Source organism: Pan paniscus, chromosome 9, assembly GCF_029289425.2.
Source record: "Pan paniscus chromosome 9, NHGRI_mPanPan1-v2.0_pri, whole genome shotgun sequence".
NCBI lineage: Eukaryota > Metazoa > Chordata > Mammalia > Primates > Hominidae > Pan > Pan paniscus.
Genome location: NC_073258.2, coordinates 57,762,905 through 57,785,395, shown reverse-complemented (window position 1 = coordinate 57,785,395; position 22,491 = coordinate 57,762,905). Strand labels below are relative to the sequence as shown.

At 36.3% G+C, this 22,491-nt stretch overlaps 1 protein-coding gene and 1 pseudogene across 1 annotated transcript; one reads left to right on the top strand and one right to left on the bottom strand.

Moving 5' to 3' along the window:
• Positions 1-165: 165 nt before the first annotated feature.
• Positions 166-1,148, bottom strand: LOC100978835 (olfactory receptor 5M5-like; annotated as a pseudogene).
• Positions 1,149-15,185: 14,037 nt separating this feature from the next.
• LOC103787108 (olfactory receptor 5M1) lies at positions 15,186-20,801 on the top strand. Its single transcript, XM_057299114.2, has 2 exons — positions 15,186-15,203; positions 16,526-20,801. The coding sequence occupies exon 2, from the start codon at positions 16,543-16,545 to the stop codon at positions 17,488-17,490; it is 948 nt and encodes a 315-aa protein (XP_057155097.2). The 5' UTR covers positions 15,186-15,203; positions 16,526-16,542; the 3' UTR covers positions 17,491-20,801.
• Positions 20,802-22,491: the final 1,690 nt, after the last annotated feature.

The following is a 22,491-nucleotide window of genomic DNA, read 5'->3' as shown; positions in this document are numbered from 1 at the left end:
CAATCATCACTTCCAAACAACTTTCACATTCATTATTCCCATTAGACTTGCACTTGATCCTAAGCCATGCATATCCAAAAATATATCACTGTTATTCCAGAGAATTGCATTTAGGTAGAACCAATGAAGGTCACTTTTTGATGTTTTTAGAGACTCATTTATTTTTTATTGGGAAACTGTAGTTACTGAAGTTTTCTTCATCTTACCAAGGTTTCTCATAAACACTCTTTTCAAGGCCTGTTTCACATCCTTGTTTCTCAGGCTGTAGATAAACGGGTTCAGCATGGGACTCACAAAAATACAAAACACCACCACCATTTTCCCTTGCTCAACAGACAGCTCATTTGTTGGTCTCAGGTACATGCAGAATAGGGACCCATAGAACATAGTGACAGCTGTGAGGTGGGAGCCACAGGTGGAGAAGCCTTTGCGCTTCCCTTTACTGGAACGGATCCTCATAATGGTGATGAAAATGAAAATGTAGGAGATAAGAATGATGAGCAGGGAAACTGTGAGGTTAATCCCTGCTGACACAAACAAGGCAGTTTGTTTTATGTAAGTGTCAGAAGATGTCAACATTAAGAGGGGTGGGTCAGCACAGTAGAAATGGTTGATGGTGTTGGGTCCACAAAAGGACAAACGAGAGGTCAGTATTACTTGCATCGTGCCCACCATAGAACCCCAGAAGTAGGGGAAAGTCACCAGGCAGATGCAAACTGCTCTGGACATTTTGCTGCTGTAATGTAGGGGATTGCAGATTGCCATGTAGCAGTCATAGGCCATGGCACCAAGCATGTAATACTCAGTAAGGAGCAGAGTCACAAAGACAAAACACTGGGCCAGACACCCAACGTAGGAAATGGTCTTCTTCTCAGATAAGAAATTAACAAGCTCTGCAGAGAGACATTAGTGGAGTAAAAAATATCCACACATGCTAAATGAGTAAGGAAAAAATACATGCGGGTTTGGAGCTGAGGAGTGAATCTGATTAGGAAAATCATCCCAAAGTTCCCAGTCAGGGTGATGAGGTAAATAAGGAGGAATACCACAAAGAGCATAGGCTGCAGCTCTGGCTGGCTAGTCAGTCCCAGCAGAATAAATTCAGTTACCTCTGTGCCATTGCATTTGGGATCTATCTTCATCTTCATAGTCTCTAATAAGAAAAGAGGAATATGCCAGATACAAAAAGAGAAATAAATTATATGCAATCTAAGAATAGGCAAAATCAATGAGCATTAAAAAAAACTAGAGTTGCAAAGAGAATTGCAAGCAATATTTCCCTTAGAGATGGAAAAGTCTCGATAGATGCTTTCAGGTAGTTTGTGGCTCTGGTTAAAGCAGACAATACAGGAGATTTTGAGGTTTATGCACCAAATTGTGCTGGCTGTTTTGGCTTCTTCCACCTCAACTCCGCTAACACATATAGGATTTGATGTAGCTCACTGGTGTCCCTAAATAGGCTGTAGAATCAGGATCTTTTATCCTCAAAAAGGTGACCGCTACAGTCTGATGATGACACAAATGCTTGATCTGGGAACACGGCCAGTCTCCCTGTAGACTGGCTCCATTGTTACCAGCAAAGGTAAACCTTCTGTGCATTGGAGGAACACATATTTCCTGAGTCTATGGTATATACATTCAGGTTCAGTTTCTTCCTCATTTCTTACTCCCCAGTAACAATGGACATCTCCTGGTCCCTTGGTGTTCTGTCCATCCTAATGTTTTTTGTCCAAAGCAACAATTGATGGATAATTTAGATTGTTTCTTCACCTAATATCCACTTTCATTTCATAAATCTCATTGTATCTCACAACATCCCAATTTAGTTTATATTTATATTTCAATTTATCCTACACCTTTGACTTAACACCTTATATCTGACCCATCAGAAAGTCTTCTGAGATCTATCTTCAAAAAATTACATAATAAATTTTAAACCCACTTTTCAGCATTTTATTTGCTACCAGTCAGGTCTTAGATAAAATTATCTCTTGCTTAAGCTACTACAATAGCTCCTTCTTCCACTCTTGAAATTATCTGTTTTCCAACACCAGCCAGTTATATTTTATAAACATAAATCACAACCTATTACAAATTTGGTTAAAAGGTTCAAGATTTTTCATCACACATGGGCTAAAATCTGAACTTCTCACCAGGACACACAAGGACCTACGTGACGTCTTCCCACCTGTGTCTCCAAATTCTTCTCTTTCCACTTTCTCTTCTGTCCTTCTTCTCCTGCTACCTTGACCTTTCTAGCTGTTCCTTGATCATGCTAAGAATATTCCTACTTCAGCTCCCTCTGCCCAATTCCTTCCCAGATTTTGAGTGATTCATTTCATCACTTCATTCTATTTCAAATACCTTTTTAATCATGAATCATGATTTATTTTTCTTTATATCATTTATCACTTCTGAAATCATTTACTTAAATATTCATTGTCTGTTCCCTCCAAAATGTTAGCCATATGAGCACAGGAACATCATTTGTGCCATATCCCCAGAACCTGGACTAATGCTTGAATCATAGTAGATCACAGTAACCATTAATGTATGAATTAATGAGCTCACTTTGCCAACTCACATCAGCTGACATTTCATGGTATGCAGATCTCTTACCTTTCAGACGTTATCAGTAGAGACCAAGTTACTACAAAAAAATTCCAGCTACCATGTGAAGAATGTATGGAAGGGAGTGCAATTAGTGGTAGAGAGATCATTAGGGGCTTGTTTTAGTAACAAAGCTAGTGATAATGATGCCTGAGCTAAAACTTAACATATTAATAGTTAAAACTTTCAGTTTGCACTGTTGAAAATTAGGTGGGAGTTGACTCAAGGCTACAAAAATGAGTTGTCTTTAATTGCTATAGAAAATTTTGCAAGGATGAGAGGACACAGAATGTTCATACTTTTTAAGGAAAAACGATATTGCTTTATTTAGCTTATGTATCACACATTCACAAATCTAACATTTAGTTCAGTGTTTATCAGCCCTGGCTTCACATGAGAATCAAGTTGGAGTTTTTAAAAACACTGATACCTAGGTTCTAGCCCAACCCAGGTGGGACACACACACACACACATATATATGTAACTAATATATACAATATATAGAATTAATAATGACATATATATATATATATAAAATATTATTTTAAGTTCCAGGATATATGTGCAGGATGTGCAGGTTTGTTACATAGGTAAATGTGTGCCATGGTGGTTTGCTGTACCTAATTGATATGATACTTTTTAACAGACTTTCATTCTATTGTAAAGCACAGACAACATTGAAAGCTCTGAACAAGAAAACTGAAATGGCCTGTTTGTATTAAACAAGATTTTTTTTCACGTGGTTTTACCCCGATAGCTTACACTTTCCCCTTACAGTAGATTCTGAGATATTGTCACACAAAGTCTTTTTTCCAGCCCCCAAATATAGAACTTGCCATCATCAATGCATATAAAACTTTCCTTCATTGGTTTGGAATAAAGTATCCCATTATCTGACGTTATCCCTTACAGTATTCTGTTGGTGCTAGAAAGCTTAAGAAAAGAAAATCTTTCTGAGAGGCTTCATGATCCTATCTCAAGTCTTCTCACACCCAAGAAACAGAGGGCAAAGGATGAAACTATAGAGGGTTACACCATCCAATTGTTGATTACATACAGCCCAGGGTTTGATTTATGGGATACATATGAAAAGAGTGTTTCCTATATATCACCAGTTGTGAAAGTAGACCTTGACATAGTTATGTTTCAAGTTATGAGCTAATGTGGGGAATGGGAAAAAAGAGCTATGTTATAATTCCCAGTAACATGTTCACACTTTTAAAAATGCCATTGCAGATGGTTTGTGGTGAATGACGCCTAAGATATTTTCAGTCACACATCACATACCATAACCCACAGTAACATGGGCCAACACCAGATGGACACATCTCATATTGTTGAAAATTCCAACAGCTTTCACTTTTCATTCAGTGGTGTTCTGTCACGTCAGGAGAGAGATGAGTAAGAAAATGGGAAGAATAAGGAGAATAATCATTAAATATATGAAATTATTCTATTTTAAATAATGGAACTATTGGAAAGAAACCAAACTATGCTTACGGCAGGGAAGAGTTAAAGCTCTGTGTACAATGCAGGAGGAAAAAACACAACTTCAAGCCAAGCAGAGTATTTTCTGAAAAATTCTGCCAAGTGGGACACATCAGGTGAAAGCTCCATAAATCCATAGCAGTGTTGGCAAAGGACAGAAAAATGTATTCTCTTGGAACAAAATAATGCAAACCTATTTTTCTTTTTCTTTTATGTATTTATTTTTTTTGAGATGAAGTTTCTCTCTTGTTGCCCAGGCTGGAATGCAGTGGCGCCATCTCGGGTCACTGCAACCCCTGCCTCCCTGGTTCAAGTGATTCTCCTGCCTCAGCCCCCAAATAGCTGGGATTAAAGGTGCCCGCCACCACACCCAGCTAATTTTTTTGTTACTTTTGGTAGAGATAAGGTTTCGCTATGTTGGCCAGGCTGGTCTCGAACTCCTGACCTCAGGTGATCCACCCACCTCGGTCTCACCAAATGCTGGGATTACAGGCGTGAGCTCAGACACAGCATTGCCATCATATTCCAATGCAAAACCGAATTGAAGAAACCTAAGAAAAGCTCCTAGAAATGACGATGGAAATGTGTTCACTTTTTTTTTTTCCTTCTCACCATTAACCTTACCCTCATTTTTATCCAATTCTCTTGACACTCTCCTCTTAGTAATAATTGTATTAAGTAATTAAAGACATAGAAGAGTATATTTTCTTGTGCCAAATTCTAAGGCTCTAGTTTTGGAGAAGGTAAACAAGTTAGTGGAAAAATGTATGTTTTTGAATTCCAAGATTTGACTAAAACTCAACTTGTAAGCCCACTCTAAGTCTCAGCTGTGTCATGAATAATGGATCTGTAACTAATGACAGGGGTATTTGCAGAGCCTGCCTGACCTCCTCGTATATCACTAGTTACCTGTTGTCTTCATCAGAGAGTCTGAGGCCTGTCTGCCTATGGTTTTGTTTTACCATGACAATTCTTATGGCCACTACTAATTTCATTTTATGTTCAAAAGAGGAAATAGGAAATCACACAAATTTCTTATGAGTTCTTGATTCTCAGAACTGTCAGACTTACCTGTGAAGGAATAGTAATTTCTTATCCTACTCAAAAGTCCCCAGTGTGGGAGGATTTATACTGAATGACTAATCTTGGTAGACTCATTCCTGAAGCATTAGATAAGAAACCCACAGGATATCATTAGGGCTCCCTCTGGAGGCGTTTACAAAAGTCACATCACAATGGATAGAATCCTAATTTAGATGTACATAGTGTCTTTCAGTAAATGCAAAAACACTTGGTACAGATTTTGATGTTGGGATTAATTCTAGAGCAGATAGAAAGGTGTTCCATTCTTGGTAATCAAAAGACTTCTGCCGTGACTCTGCACATTATATCCTCAGCTAAAATAGTCTTTTGCTTTTCTGAAAACCTTTGTTGGTTTTTTCTGCCACTCTTGCAATATATGCTTTCTTTTATAACTATTCTGTTACTCCTATGAATTGTAAATGCTCTGAGGATAAAGCTAACTTCAATTTCATCTTGATAATTCCTATGGAAATCTGCACAACACTTTGGGTGTACAGTTAATATTTGTTGAAGAGTTATTGAGTAAATAACTGAACAGTGGTAATTAGTTTAAATAAAATTAGTTCAAGTACACTTACTGCCATGGGCTACTTATACAAAGATATGTATAATTTATGATTGCAGAGATATGTTAATTCATATAATGTTTAATCTTTGGGTCTCAAGTAGATTAACATTTGAAATCAAAGTCCTACTACTACTGGGTCAGATTCATAATAATACTATTATAAATAAAAATAAAATAATATAATAGTATTATATCTTTCATTAGGGCTAAAACAATCTTCCTCTCCCGCACTCTAGTACCGTTAATTTTTGACGTTAAAAAATGTAGATTATGACAGAGAGAAAATCCAAACCCAAGTCCTGGTTCTTCGGCCTGGACACACTAATGAATGGAGAGGAACAACAACAACAAAAAAACTTAGAAGCTTTCTCTGAGACAGGCTATCCCAATCTCCCTTGCCCAGGCTTTGGCCCTGAATCAACTTGTTGAGTAGCTAAAGCAAAGTCAACTTTGGGATTAGCTTATTTGGGCAGCTATGATCACAGCTATTTCCACAGTTTCTTCAGTTTCCACGTGGCATAGACAGTACTTAAATTTCCAAACTTCCAGCATGTCCCTAGTAGGTGAACATGCAAATAGCTAAGATTTGATGACCTGGACGTATTGCACCAGTGAAGCTGAGTCCTACACAGCTGACTTCCCAGGCCATTTCCGAATGGATATAAGGGGCAGACCTAAGGGAGGTCTGTAATTCTTTAAAACCAAGGTGCAACTGGGTCATCAGGGAAGATAAGAAGGCTATGGCTATATTCAGCCAAGAGAGTGAAATGACTCTGAGGTACATTTATCATGGTGGATGACAGCAGAGCAAAACTCTCACCAGGCAGATTAGAGGTCAAGAAAGACCAGAGAGCAGCAACCGGATGCATTTCTAGGCCTCCCTTCCTTACCGATAGAGGCCTCGCAAGTTACAGAACGGAAAAAGGGATTAAAATTTTAATGACTGGATATTTACCTAAAGAGAAAGACAAACCAAAAGAGTTATTTCAATCATTGACCATTTTAAGTCCAAAGCTGCTTTGTAAAAGAAAGCCGTAGATCACAAGTTCATGTAACATGTAATTGGGTCCTGACATATAGACACAAGCTTTTGCAACAATTAAAGTTTTGTTCACTATAAGTCTTTTTTGGAAAAGAGAGAGAAACATTCAAATTATTTACATACCAGTTTCCATTAGCATGTGAAGAACAAACAGAAACACTTTTCAGGGTGAACAAAATTCCTGCTACAGTTATAAAATCCTGCATATACTCTTTACTTTGTGATTCTGAAAAACACCGTTCTACCTGGTTTATTGAAATGGGTGAAAGCTCTAATGTAATGTTATTTTTTACATTTTGTAACACTTAAGTCATAAAGCCAAGCTATTCTCAAACCTTGATGAAACATGTTGGAAGAAATTATGTTTTAGTGTTTGGTGAAAAAATTATGTTTCATCACTTAAGGTGATAAATTGTACTCATTAAAGAACTTTGAAAGTTCACACACAGCCAATGGTTTAAAATGCACTAATTTAGATTCCCAATTCTCACAAAGGCCAGTTACCCTGGACCATTCAATCGCCAAAGAGGAAAACTGGGGACATTCCCATCCCGGGATATGGGAAGTCCCCGAGCTTCCAGCCTGGTCCTTGTGGCCGAAAAATGGCATGTTTTGCTTTTGCTTTTGGATCCTGTTCGTGCCGCCAAAAATGTTCTGTGTGGGGAAAGTGTGAGGGGAGAGAAAAGACACGGACATGATACGTTTAAGGGTAAACAACGTTTATCCCATGTAAGTGGCCATGCAGATATAGTAAGCAAATGATATAATAATAAGCAAATGATATAATAAGCAGATTGATATAATAAGCAGATTGCAATGGAAAGGGGAAAAGGGAAAATACATCTACATTCACCAGACTATGGAGGATTCAACACCAGACTGGGAAGCAACAGCCTGGGCTCCAGAGTCAGACAGGTAGGCAAAGAGATCCTAGTTCTATACAGATACGTACCACGGAGCAGTTCCACTTTCCTAAGCACATTCAGTTGTGATAAAAATAGATGAGTTTCAAGGGCTGATACATTACATGCCACACTCAAAGGTGTGTTGTTAAACAAAGAATTACAATTTCAAATAAAAGCAATGTTTACAACCATGGGTTCAAGAGAAGTCTAAGTGAACACATATAATAAAGACTTGCAAAATGATAAAAGATAAGGCTCTTTAACTATCAAAAGACTTGCAGAAAAGAACCACAGAAAACCATTTTAAATATAACTGCCTTCGTATGTAAGAAATTCTACATTATTTTTGATGTTAAAACATCAATCTCATGCTTACTAGGCTATTTCTTAATGACACATGTATTTACAAATTTGAGAGAAGAGGAAGAAATATCAGGTGACAGCACTGGGTTAATGCATAAATGACAAACCTAAATGCATTTTAATTTCCTTTTCTTTAAATCGAGCTGAGCTTCAGCCCCTTCTTTTTGTGGTGTTCTTAGTCATCTACCTTATCACAGTAATCACAATGTAAGCATGATCTTCTTTTTTTTTTTTAAGTGCACAATATTTTTAACTGTTAACAATATACCTATTGTTACCTATGGGCACAATGATATACAGCATATCTCTAGAATTTATTCTTGCAAAACTATAACTTTATACCTGCTGAACAGCAACACCCCATTTCTCCCTTTCCTCCAGCCGCTGCAACCACCTTCTATTCTCTGTTTCTATGAGTTTGACTATTTTGGATTCCTCATATAAATTTAATCATGCAGTATTTGTCCTTCTGTGCCTGGCTTATTTCACTTAACATAATGTCCTCCAGGTTCATCATATGACAGGATTTCTTCTTTTTCTTAATGATGAATAATATTCCATTACATGTGTATACTACATTTTCTTCATCTTTCAATGGACATTTAGGTTGTTTCTATATCTGGACTATTGTAAATAATGGTGCAATGAACATAAGAGTACCTATGTCTCTTCAAGAGCTTGATTTAAATTCTTTTGGATATATGCCCAGAAGTGCGATTGCTGGTTTATATGATAATTCGATTTTTAATTATTTGAAGACTCATCATACTGTTTTTTATAGTGGCTGCACAATTTTATATTCCCACCAATGTTGTACAAGGGTTCCAATTTCTTCATATGTCACCAATATTTGTTGTCTTTTGGATTTTTTTAAAATAAAGTAACAGCCATCATAACAAATGTGATATCATGCTTTTGTTTCATATGCATTTTCCTGATGATTAGTGTGTTGAGCACCTTTTCATTTTTATTTATTTATTTATTTATACTCTAAGTTCTGGGATACATCTGCAGAACACGCAGGTTTGTTACATAGGTATACATGTGCCATGGTGGTTTGCTGCGCCCATTAACCTGTCATCTACATTAGGTATTTCTGCTAATACTATCCCTCCCCCAGCCCCCCACCCCCTGACAGGTCCTGGTGTGTGATGTTTCCCTCCCTGTGTCCATGTGTGTGAGCATGAGCTTCTTAATAAGAAGTGATTCAACACTACACACTCCAATGTGCTTGTTCCTCAGTCATCTCTCCTTTGTAGATCTCTATTATGCCACCGATGCCACTCCTCAGATGCTGGTTAACTTTTTTTTTCCAAGAGAAAAACCGTTTCCTTTATTGGTTGCTTTATCCAATTTCACCTTTTCATTGCACTGGTGATCACAGATTATCATATGCTCACAGTGATGGTGTATGACCACTACATGGCCATCTGCAAGCCTTTGTTATATGGAAGCAAAATGTCCAGGTGTGTCTGCCTCTGTCTCACTGCTGCTCCCTATATTTATGGCTCTGCAAATGGTCTGGTACAGGTCATCCTCATGCTTTGTCTGTTCTTCTGTGAACCCAATGAGATCAACCACTTTTTTTTTTTTTTTTGGAGAAAATGCATTATATGCACATTTAATTCCACTATAAATTTTTGAATGGACGGTTGGAGAGGAAGGGAGAAATACATATTAACGGAGAGAATACCACCCAGAAAGTATATACAATGGGAGAAAGGAACCTGTTGATCCAAGTTTCCATATTCTTATTATGGCATATAAGGTCATGATTATTTTCTCAGTATGAAGCATCTCCCAGGGCTGACTCTGATGTAAAATTGGAGATCAACCACTTTTATTATGCAGAACCACCCCTCTTAGTCCTCGCCTGCTTGGATACTTATGTCAAAGAAACTGCCATGTTCATGGTGGCTGGTTCCAACCTCATCTGCCCTCTCACTATCATCTTTATTTCCTACACTTTCATCTTCACAGACATTCTGCATATCTGCACTGCTGAGGGAAGGTACAATGCCTTCTCCACCTGCGGGTCCCTTGTGACTGCCGTCACTGTCTTTCAAGGAACGCTGTTTCGCATGTGCCTGAGGCCCCCTTCCGAGGCATCTGTAGAACAGGGGAAAATTGTAGCTGCTTTTTATATCTTTGTGAGTCCTACGTTAAACCCATTGATCTACCGTCTGAGGAATAAAGATGTTAAAAGAACAATAAGGGAAGTTATCCAAAAGAAACTGTTTGCTAAGTAAGGTAGATATTTTAGTTACAGGTTATGTAATACATTATTTTTATCTTACCAATTAACGAGCATTATAAATTAACAAATCACTTTCTGTGATTGAGTGTTTTTTGTCTTTTGTAACTTGCATATGGGAATTGAAAGTGTATACCAAATTATTAGCTAGAGTTGACAGTGCCATCTCAGTGAATTTAAGAAGAAATCATAGAAATTTAAATAGAAGACTTATGGCATGTAAAAGTCAATAAAGAACAGTGATTCCTTCTTTAGTACTCATATTGGTAGCAAACGATAAAAGACAGAATGCAATGGAAATTACAGTTCATTACATTTTTATAGTACTTAATAACTTCCAAACTATTTTCTAGACCCCTTTCAAACATAGTATATGAGGTTTTCTCCTTTCTTTTATACAGATAATGCAACAATAAAGATCACTGATGTAGGGAAAAGAAAGAGAGATCAGACTGTTACTGTGTCTATGTAGAAAAGGAAGGCATAAGAAACTTCATTTTGATTTGTACCCTGAACAATTGTTTTGTCCTGAGATGCTGTTCATCTGTAACTTTGCCCCAACCTTGAGCTTATAAAAACATGTGTTGTATGGAATCAAGGTTTAAGGGATCTAGGGCTGTGCAGGATGTGCCTTGTTAGCAGAATGTATACAGGCAGTATGCCTGGTAAAAGTCATCGCCATTCTCCAGTCTCCATAAACCAGGGGCACAATGCACTGTGGAAAGTCACAGGGACCTCTGCCCTGGAAAGCCGGGTATTGCCAAGGTTTCTCCCCACGTGATAGTCTGAAATATGGCCTCGTGGGATGGGAAAGACCTGACCGTCCCCCAGCCTGACACCCGTGAAGGGTCTGTGCTTGGGAGGATTAGTAAAAGAGGATGGCCTCTTATAGTTGAGATAAGAGGAAGGCCTCTGTCTCCTGCCTGCCACTGGGAACTGAATGTCTCGGTATAAAACCCGGTTGCACCTTTCTTCTATTCTGAGATAGGAGAAAAACCGCCCTGTGGCGGGAGGCGAGACATGTTGGCAGCAATGCTGCTTTGTTATTCTTTACTCCACTGAGATGTTTGGGTGGAGAGAAACATAAATCTGGACTATGTGCACATCCAGGCATAGTACCTCCCCTTGAACTTATTTGTGACACAGCTTCCTTTGCTCACATGTTTTCTTGCTGACCTTCTCCCTATTATCACCCTGTTCTCCTACCACATTCCTCTTGCTGAGATAGTGAAAATAGTAATCAATAAAAACTGAGGGAACTCAGAGACCGGTGCCGATGCGGGTCTTCCATATGCTGAGCGCCGGTCCCCTGGGCCCACTGTTCTTTCTCTATACTTTGTCTCTGTGTCTTATTTCTTTTCTCAGTCTCTCGTCCTACCTGACGAGATATACCCACAGGTGCAGAGGGGCAGGCCACCCCTTCAATTGAAGTATATCTCAGAATACTACTTTGAGATACAGTCTTAGAATTATATTTTGAGCCAATGAAATCTTCTTTCTTGAAGCTTTTGAAGCAATGCCAAATTTCCGTTAGTAGGCTTTATAAATATCATTGTTTGCATTACCAGGAGGCATTCACATCAATGTGTGACCTCACTTCTCCACTCTTTCATTGCCATTGAAGCAGATACTTTCAAGTGTGTCTTAATATATTGATTTTTATCTTCTCATTGGGGGAACATGGGAAGTGTCACATGTGTGACTACACCGTAATTTGGGTATTTGTAGTCTTAAGGTTTTCATGAAGCTTCGTGTGGGCCTCCATTTCTCTAGAACAATTTGATGTGTTCGTTTTTTATCCTTCACAGCAACACATGCTTAGGCAGATGAATCACTGCAGCAGCATTTAGACACATTTGTGATTCAGGGATAGATAGCTCTTCAGTAAGATGGTGTGAATTTTGGGATAATGGCACATACTTAAAACAGAACTACCTTTTGACCCAGCAATCCCATTACTGGGTATATACACAAAGGAATATAAATCATTCCACCATAAAGACACATTCATGTGTATGTTCATCACAACAGTATTCACAATAGCAAAGACATGGAATCAACCTAAATGCCCTTCAACAGTAGATTGGATACCAAAAAATGTGGTATATATACATCATGGAATGCTATGCAGCCGTAAAAAAAAAAGAATGAGATTATGTCTTTTGTAGCAACACGGATGAAGCTGGAGGACAATGTCCAAAGCAAACCAATGCAGGAACAGGAAACCAAATACTGCAAGTTCTCACTTACATGTGGAAGCTAAACATTGAATACACATGGACACAAAAAAGGGAACAACAGGCACCAGGACCTACTTGAGGGTGAAGTGTGGGAGGAGGGTAAGGATTGAAACTCTGCCTATCGGGCACTGTGCTTATCAACTGGGTGATGAAATAACCTGTACACCAAAACCCTGTGACATGGAATTTACCTTTATAACAAAGCTGCACATGGACCCCTGAACCTAAAATAAAAGTTAAAAAAAGAAATCTGTCCCAAGGAGACTGTTTTCTCTTAATGTGCTGCATCCTGCTTAATGAACTATGGATTTCATGCATTCTTTTTCAAGATTATATTGCCTACCTGATTGTAGACAGTTTGATGCATTTTACATAGTATCAGTTAAACATTAAACATAATTAAGAGCATTTGGCTTCAAAATAATAGTAAATGGGTAGAATTTATTATGGTTATAGTACTACTCATACAAATAATAATACAACATCAGTGATGTAGTGTCTAGTGAGCATGACACTATTATAGAACACTTCTTAGGCTGGATTTTGATAATAATAGCATGCTATAACTTTTGAATAAAAATAGTAAATTGAATAATCACAAACAAGTAAAAATCTAAAGGGCCAGTAGTATGTATTCAACTAGCTTACCAGTGTATCATTTGTGTAGCTAAATCCATTCGCTGTCCCTCTAGCAGACACGCATGCTAGTTATTGCAGTGGAAGAAAAATGAAATGAACTAAGGAATTAATGTCTTTGAGTAATATAAACAGAGCCTTCTGGAGGTTTTCTATGAAAACTAACATAAGTATGTGTAAAACTCTTCTTTGAGTAAGTATCATACACATAGCTAAATTCTGTATTTTCTATTCATTGCTGTATAAATAAATTAACATTGCCTTCTTTCGTGTGAACATCTGATCATGTGATTCCATACTTAAAATTACATATACTTTGCTCTTTCTAAATGAAAATAGCCCATTCATCTATACTTTTCATCTAACCATTCAGTTATTATAGGGCTAGTTTTATTTTTGTCAGAAAATTCACTTTGTAAATCTTATGTTTTATTATGTAGCCATTGTATACCAACATATAAAAGAAAATACATACATACATACACACATACATTAGGGAATTTTTTCTTCAAAGTGAAAGCAGTCTACTTAAAAATTATCCAAATCTTCAACATTTTTATGCAAAACAAGGCACCTCTACATTAAGGGAGGAGGAAATGAGGGACACCAGTTTTATAATCTTATAATACCTTATATTCCATCTTAATTTTTTTTTTTTTTGAGATGAAGTCTCGCTCTGTCACCCAGGCTGAGGTGCAGTGGTGTAATTTTGGCTCATTGCAACTTCTGCCTCCTGGGTTCAAGCAATTCTCCCTGCCTCAGCCTCCTGAGTAGCTGGGATTACAGGCACGCACCACCAAACCTGGCTAAGTTTTGTATTTTTAGTAGAGAAGGGGTTTCGCCATGTTGGCCAGGCTGGCCTCAAACTCTTGACCTCAGGTGATCTAGCGGCCTTGGCCTCCCAAAGTGCTGGGATTACAGGCAAGAGCCACCATGCCCGGCTTCCAAAATATTTAAGCAATATTATTGCATTTTACAATTTTAGTAATGCAAGGAACCAAAATAAAACAGAATAATTGAGATAGAGAAGACTTTACACATCAATTTGAAATAAACATATAGGAATGCCCTATATTCTCAAATTTCATGGGATGTAACAAATCTACATTTTGATTTTGATATATAGCTATATTTTATTAAATGATTTCTCAGAGTATAACCCACCACCCACAACTCTAAGAAAATTAGGGATGCTTCTCCGTCTTGGTCAGACTGTACTTTGATCCATTCGTGCTAACCTGCAACTATATGTGCACTGGAAGATACAGACTAATGAACGCATCTCTAGGTCCCTTTGTCCTCCAACAAATACAGTGCTACACAATTTTCAAATATTCTCATTCTATTTGCAATTCCCTTTCTAAATCAACAATTTTATGCATCATCAATTTTATAAATAGCCCTGGTTCTGAGACCTTTGATGATTAGCATGTTAATATTAACCTTGATAGTGCAGACTAGTTCCAACATAAATCCATAACGCCCGTCCTCCAAAGGATCCTGGGCCCTGACCAATACTTCTGCCTCCTTCTACTGATTATGCCACTCTTCTGCTCTCACAGTCTTTCAAATCTTTCCTCTTCTCAAATGTCTCACCTGCCATAACTTCCTACCCCTCACCTCATTAGATGACCTCACTGCAGTGTTTGTAGGCAAAAGCTAAAGAATTCGGATGAGAATTCCTTGTTTTCATTATACTAAAAATGCAGAAGTTATCTACCCATATTTTCCTCTTCCATGTTATTGAAAGGGATGGCTAATTTCTCTGTTTGTACTAAGGATCTCATGCACACTTGTACCGAAACTCTACATAAATGTAACATAGGAATTTTATCCTCGCAGGAGAGTCTAGCTCCAGGAAGCATCAAATTAAGGTTATGCTCTTGAGGAACAAAGAATATTTTAATTGGCTCTTTAGAATTAGTTTAAAAATACTCTAGGGAAGATAACTAATAAATATATTGTAAATCTTGCTACCTTGTTTTCATAAGATATGGTCCATTAACATTAACAGGTAGGTCATTTTCTACATTTGTTCACTAAAAATACAATTTGTGTGTGTGTGTGTGTGTGTGTGTGTAGAGATAAGTATTCCATCAATGGGGAAAACAAATATTTTCTCCAATTTCACTAGACTTTTCTATCCATATGTTAGTATTGCATTGACTCTCTACAATCAATTATATATAAGCTCTTTTGATGTATACTTGAGAACTAAATAAACAATGGCTTTAAGGTGCAATTTTTGGAGTAGAAATTTTTACAATCTTATGTTACTTTCAAAGAGAACTGAGAGAGAGTGGCTTGAGTTGGAAGCTAAGACCACTTTTAAAAATTATCTGTACATACCTAAACAATATTGTCATGAGTGGGTTAGTGGCACAAAAATGGGAACAAAAAAAATCCACACTTTCCCCAAATAGTAGAATTGCATATCTGCTGTTTAAATGCTGCATTCCTAGACATATCTTCTTTGAGTGGTCATCTAAAAGCATCCTACATTCATGTTTTCTTCACAGAAAAATGGTTTTACCTGAAATTGTGTGTATCTTTTTCTGTGTGTTTAATCTCTGTTCCCTCTATTATAATGTGTGCTCTGCTCCCTCTATTATAATGTGTGCTCCCTGAGCTGGGAGACTTGTTTACTGTAGTAACCGCAGGAATTGGAACAGAAAGAAATGAAGCTATACAGTATACATGAGTAAACAGGCAGTGACATTACAAAGTGGAAAAAACAAGTCTTCATTTTGTACCCTCTTAGCCATATATCAGATAGAAATTAATTTCTCTAGTTTAATCATTCCTGAATAAAGGTAAGGCACACAGCTGTGGGTCTTAATTGAAAATGCTTTGCTTTTCTTTCTTCATTTTGTATCTGAAACAATACAATATCAGAGCTGGAGGTATAATAAAGATCAGACTTCCTTTATTTATCCATTTGAAAGATGCAAATAACCTAGGGTTTTTGTATTTAATTTTCATTCCTTTGGAATTTTTGTTTCCTCACAAAGTTTGAATAAAATTACCAAATGTGGAGTACACCAAGAAGACAGGTATAAACGTATGAATGAATAAACTTATGTATGTATGCACATATGGCAGAGAGAAATAGAGAATATGTATGTTTGTGTAAGTATGTGGGTTTGATGTATAGAAAGATACAGATTAAAACAGACATATAGGGAGAAAATGTTACGTAAAATTTCTGATGTGATTATTGAAACAAGAGAAGTAATTGTCACCTAGATAAATAGATGAATGAGCGAATGATAAATGGATGAAACAAATGCCAAATCTGAATCAGAGAGAAATCCTCACATTCTTTGTCACTTTCAGTTTCAAGAGATAAGAAGATGTTCTCCCCAAACCACACCATAGTGACAGAATTCATTCTCTTGGGACTGACAGATGACCCAGTGCTAGAGAAGATCCTGTTTGGGGTGTTCCTTGCGATCTACCTAATCACACTGGCAGGCAACCTGTGCATGATCCTGCTGATCAGGACCAATTCCCACCTGCAAACACCCATGTATTTCTTCCTTGGCCACCTCTCCTTTGTAGACATTTGCTATTCTTCCAATGTTACTCCAAATATGCTGCACAATTTCCTCTCAGAACAGAAGACCATCTCCTACGCTGGATGCTTCACGCAGTGTCTTCTCTTCATCGCCCTGGTGATCACTGAGTTTTACATCCTTGCTTCAATGGCATTGGATCGCTATGTAGCCATTTGCAGCCCTTTGCATTACAGTTCCAGGATGTCCAAGAACATCTGTGTCTGTCTGGTCACTATCCCTTACATGTATGGGTTTCTTAGTGGGTTCTCTCAGTCACTGCTAACCTTTCACTTATCCTTCTGTGGCTCCCTTGAAATCAATCATTTCTACTGTGCTGATCCTCCTCTTATCATGCTGGCCTGCTCTGACACCCGTGTCAAAAAGATGGCAATGTTTGTAGTTGCAGGCTTTAATCTCTCAAGCTCTCTCTTCATCATTCTTCTGTCCTATCTTTTCATTTTTGCAGCGATCTTCAGGATCCGCTCTGCTGAAGGCAGGCACAAAGCCTTTTCTACGTGTGCTTCCCACCTGACAATAGTCACTTTGTTTTATGGAACCCTCTTCTGCATGTACGTAAGGCCTCCATCAGAGAAGTCTGTAGAGGAGTCCAAAATAACTGCAGTCTTTTATACTTTTTTGAGCCCAATGCTGAACCCATTGATCTATAGCCTACGGAACAAAGATGTAATCCTTGCCACGCAACAAATGATTAGGGGAAAATCCTTTCGTAAAATTGCAGTTTAGGCCTGTGTTTATTTGCAGTCACGAATTGCTTGTGGAGTAACAAACTGGCTTTTGAAATGGAAAAACCTAGTGTAGTCATGATTTATTTAACATCATGGACTGTCAGTAACCACTTCATTTTCTTATCCAAATGAAAACCTTGAAGATTGATTTCTTAGAAATAAAAGCCTTAATGTTGAGAAATTTAAAATGTTTTATTTGTCAGAAATTCTATGAAAATAAATTGTTTAGTATCTAATAATTGTATATGAAAATACTATGTTTACTTACTTGGGGGGTGGGTAAATTTTTAACTAACTTAGCCTGAGAGAAATTCTGAAAATTCATCTCCTTTGAATATGATGGTCCACAGAGCCATAATGAGGTTCAAGATAGGGTGGATAATTTTACACTTTTTAAAAAATGAAATTATTTCTACTTCAATATGATGTCTTGAACAATAGCTCAGCCACCTTTGTACTTACTGTAATCAATGTGCAAAAAATATAAATATATGGGTCACTGATATGTTAAATTTGCTGTAAGTGTTCCCCAAACCCATCTTGTAAATATCTTGAGAAGCTTCTTTTTTGTTCATGTGATAATACTGGTTATCATCCCTGATTCTGAAAATCAACTCTCAACACCTTTTTATGAGTTTCCAAGTGTATGGATCCAATTCTATCATCAAACTACTTTGACTGCATTCCAGTTATGTTTCCCAGTGCCGTACCTCTGACTTAGGACTAATTTAGTAGTAGTCATTAGGGTCTATTAACTGCCCTCTGCATACCCATAAATGTCTTGAAACAGTATACAAATAAATAAGGGTGTATATATGTTTCTGGAGGAAATACCCAGTGTTTATTTTGCTTCATAAAGCTTTCTGTGGCCCATTATTTTTAAAATAAGGGTGTTCTAGTAGTTCTTGAAGCTGCTATAGAGAAAATCAATCTCAGAGAGGCTACCTAAGGAGACACATTAATCCATGCATTATTAGTCAACCAGATGACTGCATATTGATACATATGTATTTAGCCCTAATAAATTGCCTCATATGTTTGGCATTTTAATATTTTGCACTCTGATATTAACTAACACCATACAGAATATGCTACAGAAAATGTCTGTATGATATCAACTACTATATCTACTATAAAGTGTTCACATGGTTTTCCAGAATATTAAGCAGATGACTTGCAGTTTTTGTAAAATGGGGGCATATTCTTGAGTCTCATTTGATTAAGTCTGGTTCTAGCCAAATCCTCTTTCAGAAACAGTATCTGAAAAAGAAGGAAGGCAAATTTCAGTGACAAGAATTTAACAATCACATTTTAGCACTGTTTGTTTTTGTATTTGCTTGGTTTTGGCAATGATGGTGGGACAACAGAGGAAGGTGATCTGCAGAGACAACAATGAAGCAGAAAAGCTGGGAATTGAGTGACACAGCGTCCTCACTTCCTTTTTGAGGGCCAGCATCATTTCATCGGTGGGGTATTTCTTTATTTTATGAGAAATTTCCATCTACTAGGCAAAGCATTGTATTCCATTTCTGGCAAGCAGAATGGTCTCATATCCAGATTTGAAACCCTATTTGAAAATTGGATTTTAGAATGAGTGCAAAAAATACTCTATTTGGCCTGAATAACTGTACGATTCCATTTATTTTCTAGTTATGAGAATTGCTCTGGCTTGCAGCAACCATTTTTAAACTTTGACATTCTTTTAGTCCAAATGACTGACCTGTTTCTAATTGATTTTTAATAAAATATTTTATTTATTTCCATTTGTGATTTAATTTTTTCCTTCTGCATGTCTTTGGGTAAAAGTCACCTCAGAAATTCTTTGGAGATAGGACAGAACATAAATTGACATGAATAAAAGTAATTATAAGAGTTGCAGTCACAGTGTAGTGCTGATTTTAGGATCACTTTATTTTAATCTTCATAAATGAAATAATGAGAGAATTATTATCTCCATTTACAACATTGGAGCCTGAGGCACGGAGAGATTAAATTTCTTGCCCAAAGTCATTTGGCCACTCAGTAGGGCAAAAGCAGGTTTCTTGGTTTCAAACTCTCTCTCTTTCTAATTCATACTGTAGTTGTTATTAAGGAAATTCTCAACACACTGCAAATGCTTGATGGAATGTTGGAGATTATGAATTGATGAGATTATTGCTATAGATGAAATAGTGGTTATTATGTGATAGTTATATGTATCCTAAGAATAGCTAATGGGAATTTCCCTTGAAAATTCCGGTTAACATAATTTATAGGCATTATAATTAAAATTGTCTTAATGTCCATGTGAAGGGAGAAAATTTTGATATACAGAAGACATATATGCTATTTAGGCTGCATTTTATTAATATATTTTCCCAGTCACAAAGGCATACATATTCATATTAATTAATTACCAGGTACAGACAAATATGAGGGAGTAAAATTTATGAGGGATCTGTCCTGTGACAAAGGATACATTTTCTTTTATTTTGTTACATTTCTTCTCAATAAGTTTATATGCATACATGTTACTAAAATGCATCGAGCAAATGTGAAATCACTTATCATATACAAATTTGAACACTGATTTTCACTTGATATAATGTATGCACCTTTATATAGATTAAATATTTCTGATGAACGTCATGTTGAATGTCATATAATAGTTAGATCATATGACCTTAATACAATAATAATACATATCAATTGTAGAAAACTGACTGAACCATATTGACATACATAAGACATAGAAGCAACATTTACTTATAATCACCTACCTGAAGAGAGCTGAACTCAGCATTCACTTGTGTTTTATTCCGTTTGATTATCTTGCAAACCATGATTCCATCATATCAATGTATCTTAGTATTTTTATGACTGATGTATCTGTGCATCTCTAATTGTTCCTTTTGTGTATGTTCCCAGAAGTGGAACTGCTGAATTAAATGTTTTGAATGCTTTTGAAACTCCTGCTAAATTTTTCTATGGGTAAATTTTTCTCCAGAAAGCTTCTAGCAACTTAAACCTGTACTAGTAATATTTGAGAATAATCATTTCACTATAACTCTATCAGTATTAGGAGCTCTTGTTTATGGTTATTTGCTTCTTTGATGTCTCAAGTCTTAGAAAATAATTCTGTTCTAATAAGCACAGAATAAAAATTGAAGCATCTATTGAACAAATGAAGGCTACACATAAGGTTGATAATTTCTCTTCATGCTATTGCTGATAATTTCTTGCATGAATAATATTTGTATTTCTATTTGGAAAAATGTGACCTTTTGCTTATTGCTGTTATGTAAGTTTTCCTCATCTTAAAATTGAAAAAACAAGCACTTTTATTCATTGCAATATTTGATAGTGATATCATGAATTATTTTAGATATAATACATTTTTGTACTGTGTTGTAATATTATAAATTATCTTTTCCCTCTTATTTTTAACCAATTTCCTCCCACTATTTATTAAGCAATGCTTTGTTTTTCAACTGATTTGTGATGTCACCTTTATTATACCATAAGTGAATCTATTTCTGCCTATTTCCTCTTTATGTTTGGCCACAATATACATATATTTTAAACTAAATTCGTATGATTAGTGTACACTTAAAATATGTTTTAATTTCTGATGGAAAAATGTTATCTTCACTTTTCTCTTAGGAGACTGCAAATCATCTGATGATGATTGCTTTTAGATATCCAGTATTTTTAACCCATAAATTATGCATACTATTGTTCAATTTAGAAACTATATGCATACTTTATATATGCAAATATATATTTCAATGTGGCTATACATGAAATACTTAAACACTGTAAATTATTTGAAAAACAATGAAAACTATTTTCCTCTCTATGGAGGCCATTGGAAAACTGCTTATTGTTAAGTTTGTTTTCCAGAAAGGCAGGAAAACGTTGGTGGCCTGTGAGTAAGGAGAAAACACTTAACCTTGGTATATTAATTCTATCGATTCATTAACACCTTTATACAAACATTTATTTTTATACCATACTGGCGTTCATAATAAAACACTTTTTTTCGACAAATATCTCTAAATACAGATTCTTTTCTCTAACTATGCTGACTTTTTGCCAGCAACTCCACCCAAAAGAGTTGACATGCCCACATATATTCTTCTGCTACGAATCATTTCAAACACTGAAAAAAACCCTGTTAATTAGAATTAAAATAAATATTAAACATTTAAATAATCAGAGAAAAATTACTCTGTGCTTCCTAAGAATGGGAATACTTCACAGTAATACAGTTGCTTTAATTTGACAATAAAACTATTTAAAAATAAGAGCCACCCTACAGTCTGGCAATGTGTTTTCCACAAATAAGACAAAGTGGCACAATTACTGAAAGATGTTATGTTAATATAAATCATTTGAAGCACTAAAACATGACCATATAAATAAATGTTGAATACTATACGTAGAAAATTGATTAAAATACAAAATGCTAAAATTAACGCAGAAAATAGTGGCAGCTAAAAACATGAAGTACAATACTGTTTATGTGTCTATATTTAAGACAGCTGAAAAAGTCTAGCACGTTCATACATTTGTTGATTAATGGTATAAAATTTTTCTAGAAATAAATACAATATTATTAATATTTTAAGGAGTCAAATGTTTCTACAATTTTATTCAGCTATTCCAAATTTAAGAATCTACTGAAGGCATAATTAGAAACTTGTGTGAAGAGTTTCATGGTGTTCATTTTATAATCAAGAAAAAGCAAACAAATGATGTTTGAAATACAAGTAGCTCCCCCTTAGCACCGTACCATGTAACAGAAACCTTTCTATATGGGAAATGTGTCTGTTTTGCATGGTTCTTACTTAGATATTACAAAATCTCAAAGTGAGGACTGCCTGCTTTGGATAACTGGTAAAGCACGGGCATCTACCAGATGGGGTAGAAGGTGTTTCTAAATAACTAGAATGTCATCAGCCTTGATCATGAAGGAAAGTGTAAAGTACAGGTTAATTTTTTTTTCTCAGAATGTTAT